The sequence below is a fragment of the Carassius gibelio genome, chromosome B21 (genome assembly GCF_023724105.1).
Source record: "Carassius gibelio isolate Cgi1373 ecotype wild population from Czech Republic chromosome B21, carGib1.2-hapl.c, whole genome shotgun sequence".
Lineage (NCBI taxonomy): Eukaryota > Metazoa > Chordata > Actinopteri > Cypriniformes > Cyprinidae > Carassius > Carassius gibelio.
Genome location: NC_068416.1, coordinates 21,177,373 through 21,189,711, shown reverse-complemented (window position 1 = coordinate 21,189,711; position 12,339 = coordinate 21,177,373). Strand labels below are relative to the sequence as shown.

Sequence of the window (12,339 nt, the reverse complement as noted above, 5' to 3'; positions counted from 1 at the left end):
CACCAGCAGATAGCAGCAGGATGAAGGGTCTCAATCTCAATCTTCTTTACTAGGACTGCCTAGACTTCATGACATGTCACTTATGAAGTAATAAATGCTATTTGAAAAGGTCATATAGACCTGCATTTGGCACTTTCCAAAAATACACTCCACTGTCGTGTCTTGTGACGTTTTTAAAGCATTATAGATTTGCATCCTTCACTGGTGATGGTTAATAAATGTGGAAAATACTACATTACTAAACTGTACCTCTGGGATTTGTGTTTATATAGGCTACCACTATAGTATTATTCATATTTTGTAGGGGCTTTTATCTTTATATTTTATAAAATGTTTTTATTTAAATGTTATGTGCTTTTGTACTTTTGTTTATATATATATATATATATATATATATATATGTATATGTATGTATATATATATATATATATATATATATATATATATATATCAATTATACTTCTCTTAAGCTCTTTTATTATTCGTTTTAGTCATTTTAGTATACTTCGGCAAAAACGTATTTCAGTTAATTGCCAAGGCAATATTTCTCAGTTTTCTAGGTTTTGAAGTTGAAGATTTTCATCTAATATTTATTAGCCTTTTCCAAATTTTGTTACCAAGGTTACAAACACTGCAAACCTCATTGAAACTGAACAGAAAATAAAACCATTACATTGACCTTCTGAGGCTGGCAATCGACAAAGGGCATTAAATTGAAGACTTTCATGATGAATCCTGTCAATACGGTGAGTAACCATATGTTTATGCATGTTTGAAGGTCGGTACGGTCAGACACGCTTTGTTCTTTGATCTGTATTCCTGTCCACCAATGAAAACACAATATCTTTGCAGATCCACGTGTGCTACAGAGAACTGATCTCCATTTGAAGAGCTGCATCATGGGATGAGATGCTGGTGCAACGACCCCTCTCTCTCTCTCTCTCTCTCTCTCTCTCTCTCTCTCTCTCTCTCTCTCTCTCTCCTCGGAAGCCTTTCATACCGATACCTTTGTGCATTCAGGACTTTGGCATGTACGTTCTGCATCCGTGGGACAAGCAATGAAGAAAAGCTTTGACAATAGAGCACATTTCATTCCTAATGTTGTCAGAAAGGTGTGTGCAGAACTGAGATTTCAGGGGATGAATTTGACTGGATAAATGCTTTAGCCTACTGCATTCAGATGACTGATGAAAGCACAGATATACCCTGCTGCAGGAAGTAAAAGAGACAAGGATGAAACAAATAAGCAGCAAAACAAACAGTTGATAAAATCATGGATTTGGAGCAACAAATCCATTACATTCACAACAACAAAAAGATTTTCTTACACAGTATTTTTGTCTTGTTTTCTAGTACAAATATCTAAACATTCCTAAACCAAGACACCCTTACTCGAGAAACAAAATGACTTAAGATATTAAGTCTTGTCTTATAAAAGGTTATTATTTTCCAGTGGGGTGGAAAATAACCTTTTAAATGCATGTGTATACGCGTGTGGTGTTTGTGTGTGTGTGTATATATATATATATATATTTATTTATATATATAATTTTTTTTTAACAAAGTATTTTTCACTTCACAAGATGTTAATTGATGGACTGGAGTTGTGTGGATTACTTGTGGATTATTGGAATGTTTTTATTATCTTTTTGGACTCTAATTCCAACGGCACCCATTCACTGCAGAGGATCCACTGGTGAGCAAATGATAATTTCTCCTAACCTGTTCTTATGAAAACAAACTCATTTACACCTTAGATGGCTTGAAGGTGAGTAACCTGTCAGCAAATGTTCATTTCAGGATTCATTTAGGATCATTTTTTAAATGTTTGTACTACAAAACAAGACAAATGTCATGGAAAGTAGGTAAATAATTTTTTGCATTTATAAAAGTTGTTCATTCGGTCTTGCCTGTCTTCCCTGTGAGCACCTCAGCTATACAAAGGAAAAGATTTCAGAATGATATTATCGACAAATAATTTACTTAAAATATATAGATATACTATATATACACTGTTCAGATGTCGGAGTCCTTCTTCTCAAACACACATATCTTTGCTCTGTGGGACTGTTTCACACTCTGCCTCTGCATTCAAAGACAATCAGACTCACACACATTACAATAACACCATTTCTCAATTTCCTCTCCCACTTGTTCCCGCTTATATTATATGACTGACACATTGTTGCTTTGTGTTGCCACCTCTTCCCAGTCTGAATGCTTTTTTTTTTCAATGCATCAATCAGATCCCTCGCTGAAATTCTAAACTTTTCATTAGTTTTGATGGCTGCTCATCTCTGATTGCAATGTCAAGTTCCTGCTTCACCACTCATAACTGGATAAAGGGTCTTCTCATTTTCTCGCGCCATCTAAATAAATCTGAGAATGATTTTTCTTCCGGAGAATCTTCAGAATGCCAGCATGTCTTCAAGGACTCTTCCCAAAACCTAGTGAGCTGCCTTGCTGTCTATGGCCTATATACAGTAGGAAGCATCCTAGCCAAAATTCAAATCATTTGGAGTGCTCTATGAAGTAAGTGAACATTGGCCATTAGCCCGCTGCTATGCTACTGTTTTTATCAGTACTGAATAAAAAAAAAAAATCTATATTTTCTTGCTTCGTCCACCAGATTACCCTCAAGAAAAAAAAAGATAAATTGCAGCTCAACAGTAAGGATTTTTCTGCAGTGTATATTTAATGTTTACACTAAATATATTTAGCATGCTTTTTAAAGTAGTAAAATATATTATTATTTTTATTATAATATAATATATTATTATTATTATTGTACTGTATTTTTATAAAAATAACTTTAACACTGATAATGAGAAATGTAACTTGAATGATTTCTGATGGATCATGTGACGCTCATGTGACTGGAGCTTCGCATCACAAGAATAAATTACACGTTTAAGCTTATTAAAAAAATAAAAATAAATATGTCATAGTATTCCTGATTTGTGAATAAATTGTAATTATTTCCACTATATATTTTTTTACTATATTTTCGGTCTAATAAATGCAGCTTTTGGGAGCATAAGAGACTTCTTTGAAAAATGTATCAACCCCAAACGTTTGAACGACATGTCTTCAAATTCCTGGTCATTGAGCCATCCTTATTTAATGTTGAGCCCTGATGCTTGTGCTTCTTCCATAAAAGTTGGCCAAAACATGGCATCTTAAAATTGTTAGTGCCTATGATGTCTAAAAAAGCTGTCTACGTAGGCAGCTCACTAGATATTTGAACACAGTAGCTGTCTCTCAGCATTTCTGTCCTAATGACTGATTGCCATGGTTTAGTAATTACAAAAAAAAGAAAAAAAAAACCCCTGCAAAACAGCACAAACAGCAAGCAAAAACTGAAACCGGCTGACGAGTTTAAAAAAGGCAGATGACAGATGTTTCAGCAGTTCTGCTCAGAGAATTCTGTAGTGAGAAGCACTTCAGTTCGAATCTCTATGGAGTTAATCACTATTTGCTATAATCAGTAGTTATGTGCACCTCTTAAACTTTAAATATATCTTTTAAACACATTTGATCCATTTTTACATATTTCTTATAAAATAGCTATGACTTTTAAAAAACAACAATGATTTCCATGAGACGTTCACACAAACTCTCACACCAGGACAAGATGCTGGGCCTAGACTCTGTGACGGCATTGTATATCAAAAACACAACACACATCCAAGCTCAACGGAGAGTCTCTTGTGATATCGCAGTCAGAGAGAAACTCAAAGAATAAGTCAACTCAAAAGATGTCCCATCTTCTTAAACAAACATAACAGACTGAACTTTTGCTCTATCCTGACATTTGTTGTTGGAAAGGTAAATGCAGGGTTGGTCCACACAGTTTCAAAACATCACAGAGGAGAATGAGCTGAACCATGTAATAGGATTCTGGAGGTTAATCATGGCAAGACATGTCATGGTGCGTCCCAGTGTCCTAGCATCATGGTACTCGCACGGTCCTATAGAGCCACATTGAACTCTGTGATCAAGAAGTCAATGTAGTCCTTCTCTTTGGTTTTAAAGGCCTCCGCGATGAGACGTGCGGCTTCCCGATGTTCCTTTCCTCTGAGAGACACTCCATTCACCTCTAGGATTACCTGACCCACCTTCAGCTGTCCACAGTTATGAGCCGAACCGCCTCTCTGTGGGAAAGAGAATGAGAGATAGTTGAAGACCGGGTGTGAAGATGAGACCGGCTACATTCACATAGAAGCAGAATATGCTTGTCAGTCCATTTTTGGTGCTGAATACAGGTACACAGGTTGGTGGATTTCTCTTGGAGTAGAAAGTCATATTCCCTCTGGGTAAAAATGTAATTTAGATTGAATATATTCCATTTGTTTGTGCATTTTCAACTGGGAAATCAAAGAAGGAAAAGCAAATTTGAAAATTAAAATACAATCAATTCATCCTCTGAGTGATCCCAGGTGGAGAACTGATCAATAGTTTACAAAAAACCCAGATGAAATCACATTAGAGAGATCTGGGACATTGTTTGAATCTAAAATGAAGTTGTTCATTTAGTGAGCTGATGTTTCGAAAAACGCTGAAGTGTACACTGTATAAATAAAAACATTCCATTTGTTGACATCCGTTCATTAACATTAACAAAGATTAATAAATACTGTATCAAATGTATTGCTACCTGTAAATGTTAGTTAAAGCATTAAATATAGTTACCAAATGGAACATTACTAGTATTACCATAAACACTACTTAATAAATACTATATATAAATAATGCTAAAGTAACAATGAAAGGGCTATTTCAGCCAAAAAAGAAAATTCTGTCATTTATTCACCCAGATGTTTCAACCTGTATGACTTTCTTTCTGCTGTGGAACGCAGAAGGTATTTTATAGAATGTTGTGGTGTAAACAGCACTGGGCTCATTTCATGGACACACAAAAAAAGTAATTTTACAAAATGTCTTCTGTGTTCCACAAGAGAAAGAAAATCATACGTTTGGAATTACATGAGGATGAGTAAACGATGAGAGGATTTTCATTTTTGGGTGAACTGTCCCTTTAAGTGAAAATGCCAGCTCATTCAAATAATCCAGCAGCGGTTTCGGTGAACAATTGATAACACAAAAGAAACGTGTGTCGTCTGTGCAGTCAGAATTTCTGTACATCCGTAACCGTGTCTACAGACAATTCTGAACTGTAAACAACATGGTACCTTTGTTTCTCAGGACAAAATAAAAACTGAAAAGCCATAAGAACCTACCTGGTATTTACGTAAATCCAACCAATCAGATTACAGATTTGAACACTAGAAAAGCAACTGTCTTTTTTTTTGTGTGTGCAATATTCATTTGACAGTCCACATCATACATTTTTTGTAATCGGTTTTATTTGTGCATTTTTGGGGGATAGGGTCCCTCAGCTTTCAAAATCCCAATTTAACCCTTTTGATCCTTGGCTTTAAACAACTGATCATACATGAGTCTGCTTTATTGAATGACAGCACTTATGCAAGAGGAAGTAGTAAACTAATAGAGGGTGAAATGCAAGAGTCACCCACTTAGATCTCACCAGCACCTCATCTTCTTTCATTCACCACCTAAAAATGATGGAAACAAAAGAGCTCCACATTATCTAATCTACAGTCGCTTTTGTTGTTGGATTTTCATTATGACGCTGATGAACCGACTGCAGCCGGGGAATTAAAACCCACTCATGCCTGTCCATTTCTCTCCTCCCCAGACGCACTTTCTACGTCTCTCAATCGCTTTCATTTACTTCCTTTCTTCTAGCTTACTTTCACTGTCTCTTAGATTCTTATTTTTGCTCTCCTGTTCTTCTGCTCCCGTCTCTCAATCTTTTATTAATAAGCTGCTGATTTGATGCTAAATCAATGGTAATCAGCGGCACTGTAATTTCAGATTCGTCTTTCACAGCCGAAGCCGTCCCCTTCTTAAAATGCACATTATTTCCCCTCCAGCACAGTCACACGTAAAAACATAGAAAGCCTTTCACATATAAACTCGCTCTACAAATTGCACACCGAGCCAGCAGTGTTCCCACAAGCCTGTTCAACAGAGTGCTTGAGATTTTAAGTACTAGAAAAGACAGAACCAGGAATAATGCATTGCCACAATGGCTTCAAACATCAACACCTGCTTTCTGCGCTACAGCTGCCCACAACTCCTGCGCTCATTATTTAATTCAGCAAAGCTGGTGGTGCTCTTATAGACCTATATATATAAGGGAGCTTAGGATAGGGACTCATTCTGTGTCTGTCATTGTCTCAGGCTGCACACATCTGCTTTAGACCTGACAGAGGGTTTTGAAATTGTATAATCATCTGTAAAACCTGGCAGTTGCCCAATACGAAGAACCACAGGGTACTATTGTGATTCATACTCAGGTTCAGAATTGCTAGATGAACTACAACAGGAGAAAATTTTTGAGTTGGAAAGGTTTTATTTTTTACAGTGTATATATATATATAATATTACTGTTATTATATAATAAAAATAGATATAAACAAAATAAATAAAAATATATTTTTATTTTATAGAATAATACAAATATAAAATGCAAATTCCTGTACATATATATGTATTGTATATTTGTATATGTGTATTTGTAAATATATTTTTATTAAATATTACTATTATTATAATTGCAAAAATAGAAATGTAAACAAAATATATTTTTAAAAAATATATAAAAATATACATATTTATTATTATTACTTTTATATAATTATTTTTATTTTATGTAAAATAACCCTGTCAGAGGTGGAAAGTCCAGGTTAAGAAAAAAAAAACAAACAAAAAACATTTACTTTCTACCTCTGAACCCTGTATTTAACAGAACCCTGTACGGGCTACTCACCTGTATGGTCACAATGCGTGGGAGGGGCTGACGTGTGTTTGCCCCGCCTTCTATTGCGATGCCCAAAGTACTGGTGCTTTTCGCCACTCTCACTAGAGTGGACATGGGCTCCAACAGACCCGGCTGCAAGGTAGATTTACAGACAGATTAGAGACAGGATGGAAAAAGAAAGACAGGAGAGTAGCAAATCAAAGAGAGGGAGAGAGAATGAAAAGGAACAGAGATAGGAAGCAAAGACACATTTGGCTTTGATGATGCAAACTGCTTTGAGTCTGACGGCCTAAAATTGGGCCACAGGAAGTGGCTAACCCCCAACCACAGTGTCCTCAGATAGCACTATGAGTTCACTCTGCGAGAACAACAACACAGCTCATGCGTATAAGAAAGCCAGGAAGCAAATAGCTAAAGGACGGCCAAAAGGAAGACAGACGTGTCTTGATTCAGCACACTGAGATTGCTTTTTCAGAGAGCTGTTGGATCAGTGATATGAGATGAGATGGATGAGTCAACAAAGAAAGAACAGAAAAACTGAAGGAAATGTATGTACCAAAAGAAGAAAAGTGAAAATTAATTGTTAAAAGTCAAGCACGCTCAGTCCCAGGGAGGGGGAGGAAACAAAATTATGCGACTGCACTCTTCTGTCAACACTCCTTAACTCTCATTTACACTTTTAACACTGACTCTCTGTCACTGTTATTAACACATCCCCCTCTCTCTCTTTCTCTCGGTCTCACCGGTTTGGCAGATGTTTCTTCTCCTCCGTGCCCATCCCGTGGGGCTCTGGTGCGGGCGGGACGTGGGCTGCTATCCTTACTGAGACGTCCAGATTCGGCAATGTCTACACCGCTGTCCTCACTAAGTGTCTGTCCACTGTCTGACAGCTGGGATAATGTCCCTCCTACAAGAAGACGGTGACAGTAAGTGCATTCAGATGCAATTAGAATCGAGTGTAGAGGGGTTTTGTTTAGTCAAGCTACAGTTTTTCTAAGAATACTTGACAACACGTAATGAAATATTTAAAGTATTAAATACACATTGTGTGACAGCTCTGTCTTTCAGAGCATGTGAACAGCGCCAAGGCCTGATTAACTTATACATGTCTTACTTAGCAAATACTAGATTTAATTCTGGAATACACCACTTTTGATCGATTTGCCCTATTTATTGACTGGATGGTCAGCGCTAGTTACCAAAAGTCACTGCCAGTAAACAGTTTTTTGGTCAGGCTTAATTTATAATTGTATTTTCTCTAGGCAATCATTTCATCCCATCAGAGGATATGAAACATGTTTACTATGTTGAGCTGATTTAAAAACACATACTCTTACCCAACTATGCCTCCGGTATATCGGTATTTATAATGTTTCTAAAACAGTAGGCAAAAAGCATCCTGATGTCCCAATAATTCTTGCGAGATTCTGAAGTGTTCATTTAATTTATCCCATCTACATTACCGCTCTGACGCAGTCACTTTAGTCAATGCTTGTGTCAATGCCAAGCTGCTTCACTAAAGATACACGCCTACATCTCCTTTGATTAAAAATAATGGCTATTGCGGTGGCTGCAATACATGTAAACCTACCGAATTGTCGCGAGAGGAAAAAATTTAAATGCTTTAAAAGACATAATATTTCTAAACACAGATAGACAAGTTAGGGTTAGACAGTTGAAGTAATACATTTACATAGGCACTGCATAATCTGCCGATTAACAATTTTAACAACCATAAAAATAACTTGGTTTTTAAGAACCAAATGTTATAAACTTTTGAATGTGGTAATTTTGGTAAATTCAGGTATTATGCTATCTTGTGGATTATATGTAAACATCTGTCATATAAAATAGCTTATTCAGACCAGGGGCCCGTTCTTCGTACGTCGCTAACTCAGTTAGCTGGATTTGATTGTTGACGATCTGGCCTGATCTTGGATCGTTTGGTTCTTCGAAGCTCATCCCGGAGCTGCTGTCATAGCAACAGGTCCATAAGCTTAAACCTGCTCGGGAGCAGGCTTATTTCATGTAAACAGGATTAGATTGCTTCTTTTCAACCAGAACTGATACTCAAAATATGTCTGCTACCACCGCTACTTTAGTATAGTACTGATCCAGGGACAATGGAAATAATAATCATTAAAAAAATGATTTAAAAATTATATAAAAATGCTGAGTTGTCCATAACAGCCTACTAGACAGCCAGTTTTACTCACTGAAATATTTATCTGTCATTAAATTATTACTTCATAATTGTATTAGAGTCTTACACACATGCTATACAGATAATAGAGTCGTGCATTATTTTGAGTGATGACTGCTATTTTAAGAGTGGCTTGATGGAGCGCAGGAGATGCAGATAACATGATATTGACCCTTAAGAAACTTTCATTAATGCTGTCACGTAACAAATCTTTACAAATATAAAATGAAATGAATAGATAATTTCTACATTGAAATAAAAATGTAAAGACTGCACAACTATTATAAATTGCGAATCTAAATAATTGGGAATCATGAAAAAAATTCTAATAAAATAAAAACATGTATCTATTATCTGTTTCATGTATCTATTATAACATTTATGTCGTTTTGTTTACTTGGCTGTTTCCCTATAAAAGTCCAGAAATTTGTCAAGTTTTTTGTCGGGTGTCGTTTTAAATTATATGACGTCATTACATTGCCGTCTTGCCACCAGCCAATTGCTGCACTGCTGATCATGGTTTCGAGTATCGATACATATCCCCTTTTAAGCCAACACATGAATGCGCAATTATCTCAGATAACTCAATCCAGCGATACTAATCATACACAACAGGTGTGTTCGAAGAACCCAATTAGCCCGATCATGATTAGCACGATGATATCATCTTGGATGTGTCATTTGATCTCGGGTGTAATAAGCAACGTACGAAGAACAGGCCCCAGCATTAAAATGTAGTATCTTATTATTATTTATTGTTTTTAGTTTCTTATTTTGTTAAAACATTTCACAGAAAAACACAAACAAAAAAAAGGAAGTAAAATGATCGAATTTTAATATCTGGCTGAACGAATTCTTTCAAAATGAACATTTTTCCTTTTGAGCACTGAGGATAATTGATTTTTAGCCATTAAATAACCAGACTGGATAGAAATCGACAGCTGGTTAATGAAACATGAAATATCTGCAGCTGCTCACAATGCATCAGATCTGGCCAGTCTCACCTCGCGCCTGTGGCAGCGGCCGAACCTCGTTCACATCAGGCTCAGCGTTAGGCCTATGCACCTCTACCATGACAAAATGCTGATTGGATCCTGGGGAAGAAGGGGCGGGCTTATCTGGGCATGGAGGCGGAGGAGGCGGCGGTGGCCCAGGTGGTGCAGGTACATTAGGGGCGGGTGGAGGAATCGGAGATGAGGATTGGACAGCAGGCTTTAACTTACTAGGGGACTGGACCCGGGGGAATGGTCCAATAAGAAGCTGACTCACTATTGAGAGCTGAGGTGCTGGGACGTCTATCTTGAAGATATTAGGAGGAGATGTGTGAGGTTTGGGCGCTTTTGAGTGTTTTGGTTCTTTGGTCTGGGAACGAGAAGGGGCAGTGAAGTACAAGCCAGATTGGGAGGAGCTAGAAGAGGGACGTTTGCTAAGCGTGGCTTTTCGACTGGGCCGGCGCTGAAGCCCTGGGGGAGGAGGAGGTTTAAAGGAAGGAGGGGGATCTGAGGTGGAATGAACCTCATCCTAGGGTGAAAGAGGAGAGCATTAGCCATATTTCAGGTTATATTTCAAAGGAGATCACAGTCTTCACAGCTTATAATACACCATACACACCCATACATTAAAACATGTGACAAGTACCCACAAATCACTGCTTTGAGGACAAGAACAATTCAGACCAAATGGAAAACAAACAAACAAACAAACAAAAAAAAAGAACCACGGAAATGAACAAACTTAGGCTGGATGAGCAGAAGCCAGATGAATGAGGTGTCAGTGCCATCAGAAAGCAATCAAACCGAATTGCGAGTCATCTGCATGTGCTTTTTTTTCATCTGGGTCTGGAAATTCACTGGAAACTTTACTTTCACATCATCCAGACTTGCGCCTGTGGAAGCGCCTGATAGAGCTGTGCTGATGCTTGATTGGGTTTCATCAGATTACCAACAGAAAACTTTCTGAGAAAAACCCCAATCTTCCTTTGCCATCTTTCTCACAACGGGCAGCCGTCAGCGAAAGTGTCATCATCTTGTCTATTTCTCTCTTTCACTCTTTCCGTCAAACAACCATCAGCTGTCTGAGTAGCCGAGCATTTACAACCGTTTGAGATAGAGCTGGGCGGCATGACAGTATAAAATATGTCAACAGAAGAGATTTTATATACTGTTGTACTGTAGATATATTCTCATCAATGTGCAGGACTGCTCTGTGTACGGTATCTTCACATGACAGTGACAAGATACATGGAGTAAATAAAGATTAGGACTGAAGGATTAATCCATCTGGGACATACGAGGAACGGTTTAGCAACATCAGCATGCTGCATTAATACACAATGTGTGGTCAAAAATGTGTATTGTTAGTTTTGTATGTTAGTAACATTAGTAATGTTAGTTTTGAAAGTCTTCTGTTTTAAAATCACATATCTGTTCATAATCTGTTATTGTGCTGAGGCCAGATTTATCATTTGTCTATTAGGAATCTCATCTTTTGGTTTTCATCAGTGGTATTATTAACTAAAACTACTAAAAATATTTTGGTCAATTGAAAAAAAAGAAGAAGTTGGAATAAATTAAATTAAATATTAAGTGAAAAATAAAGCTGAAACCAAAACATAACCAAAAAAAAAAAAAAAAAAAAAAAAAAAAACTAACACTAGAATTTATAAATTCACAAAAAGAATTAGTACAATACTTAATGTATTAATATAATATCTCATTAAAATAAACATTGAAATAAACATTGAATTGATCTCATTAGATTATATCCTTTTATCATATACCATTTGCTAGATTAAAATGAAAAACTACAAATGAAATATATTGTTATTTTGATACAGAAATCACATTTTCTGTGACATAACACTTTGTCATACCGCCTACCCCTATGTTGAGAGTTTTAAATTTCGGGGTTCATTCAAAAGCCATCATCACACCAGTCATAATCTGCCCCTGGTACTTTTGAAGATGTTCACTGCCAGTTCTCATAATGTGCTCTATTCCACACCTCAGCAGATTCCAGACCTCCCCTTTCCCTCTCTGTTCCCCCTCTTTTATCTTTCCTGTTCCTCCTCAAACCGAAGGGCTTACCAGAGAGATGTCTGGCAGGGCACTGCTATGCTCCAGAGACTGTTCCCCGTTGTTCTCTGCAATGCCATCGTTCTGGGAGAGAGAAAAACAAAAGAGAAAACGAGAACAAGACACTGTGAAACAAATGAAAAACACAGCTGTGTGTTTATCCCCTAAACAAAAGTTCAATCCCAACTGCATTTTGTTGAGAGCCCATTTCACAG

General features: G+C 37.0%; 1 protein-coding gene across 1 annotated transcript in view; it reads right to left on the bottom strand.

Annotated features, from left to right (window-relative positions):
- Window positions 1-552: 552 nt before the first annotated feature.
- Window positions 553-12,339, bottom strand: part of LOC127986446 (whirlin) — an 82,908-nt gene continuing 71,121 nt past the window's right edge. Inside the window, exons 9-13 of the mRNA XM_052588707.1 lie at window positions 12,137-12,208; window positions 10,055-10,571; window positions 7,591-7,754; window positions 6,857-6,979; window positions 553-4,154 (exon numbers count right to left, since the gene is read on the bottom strand). Of these exons, the coding sequence (XP_052444667.1) occupies window positions 3,972-4,154; window positions 6,857-6,979; window positions 7,591-7,754; window positions 10,055-10,571; window positions 12,137-12,208 (1,059 nt within the window). The 3' untranslated portion in view covers window positions 553-3,971. The remainder of the gene's footprint in view (window positions 4,155-6,856; window positions 6,980-7,590; window positions 7,755-10,054; window positions 10,572-12,136; window positions 12,209-12,339) is intronic.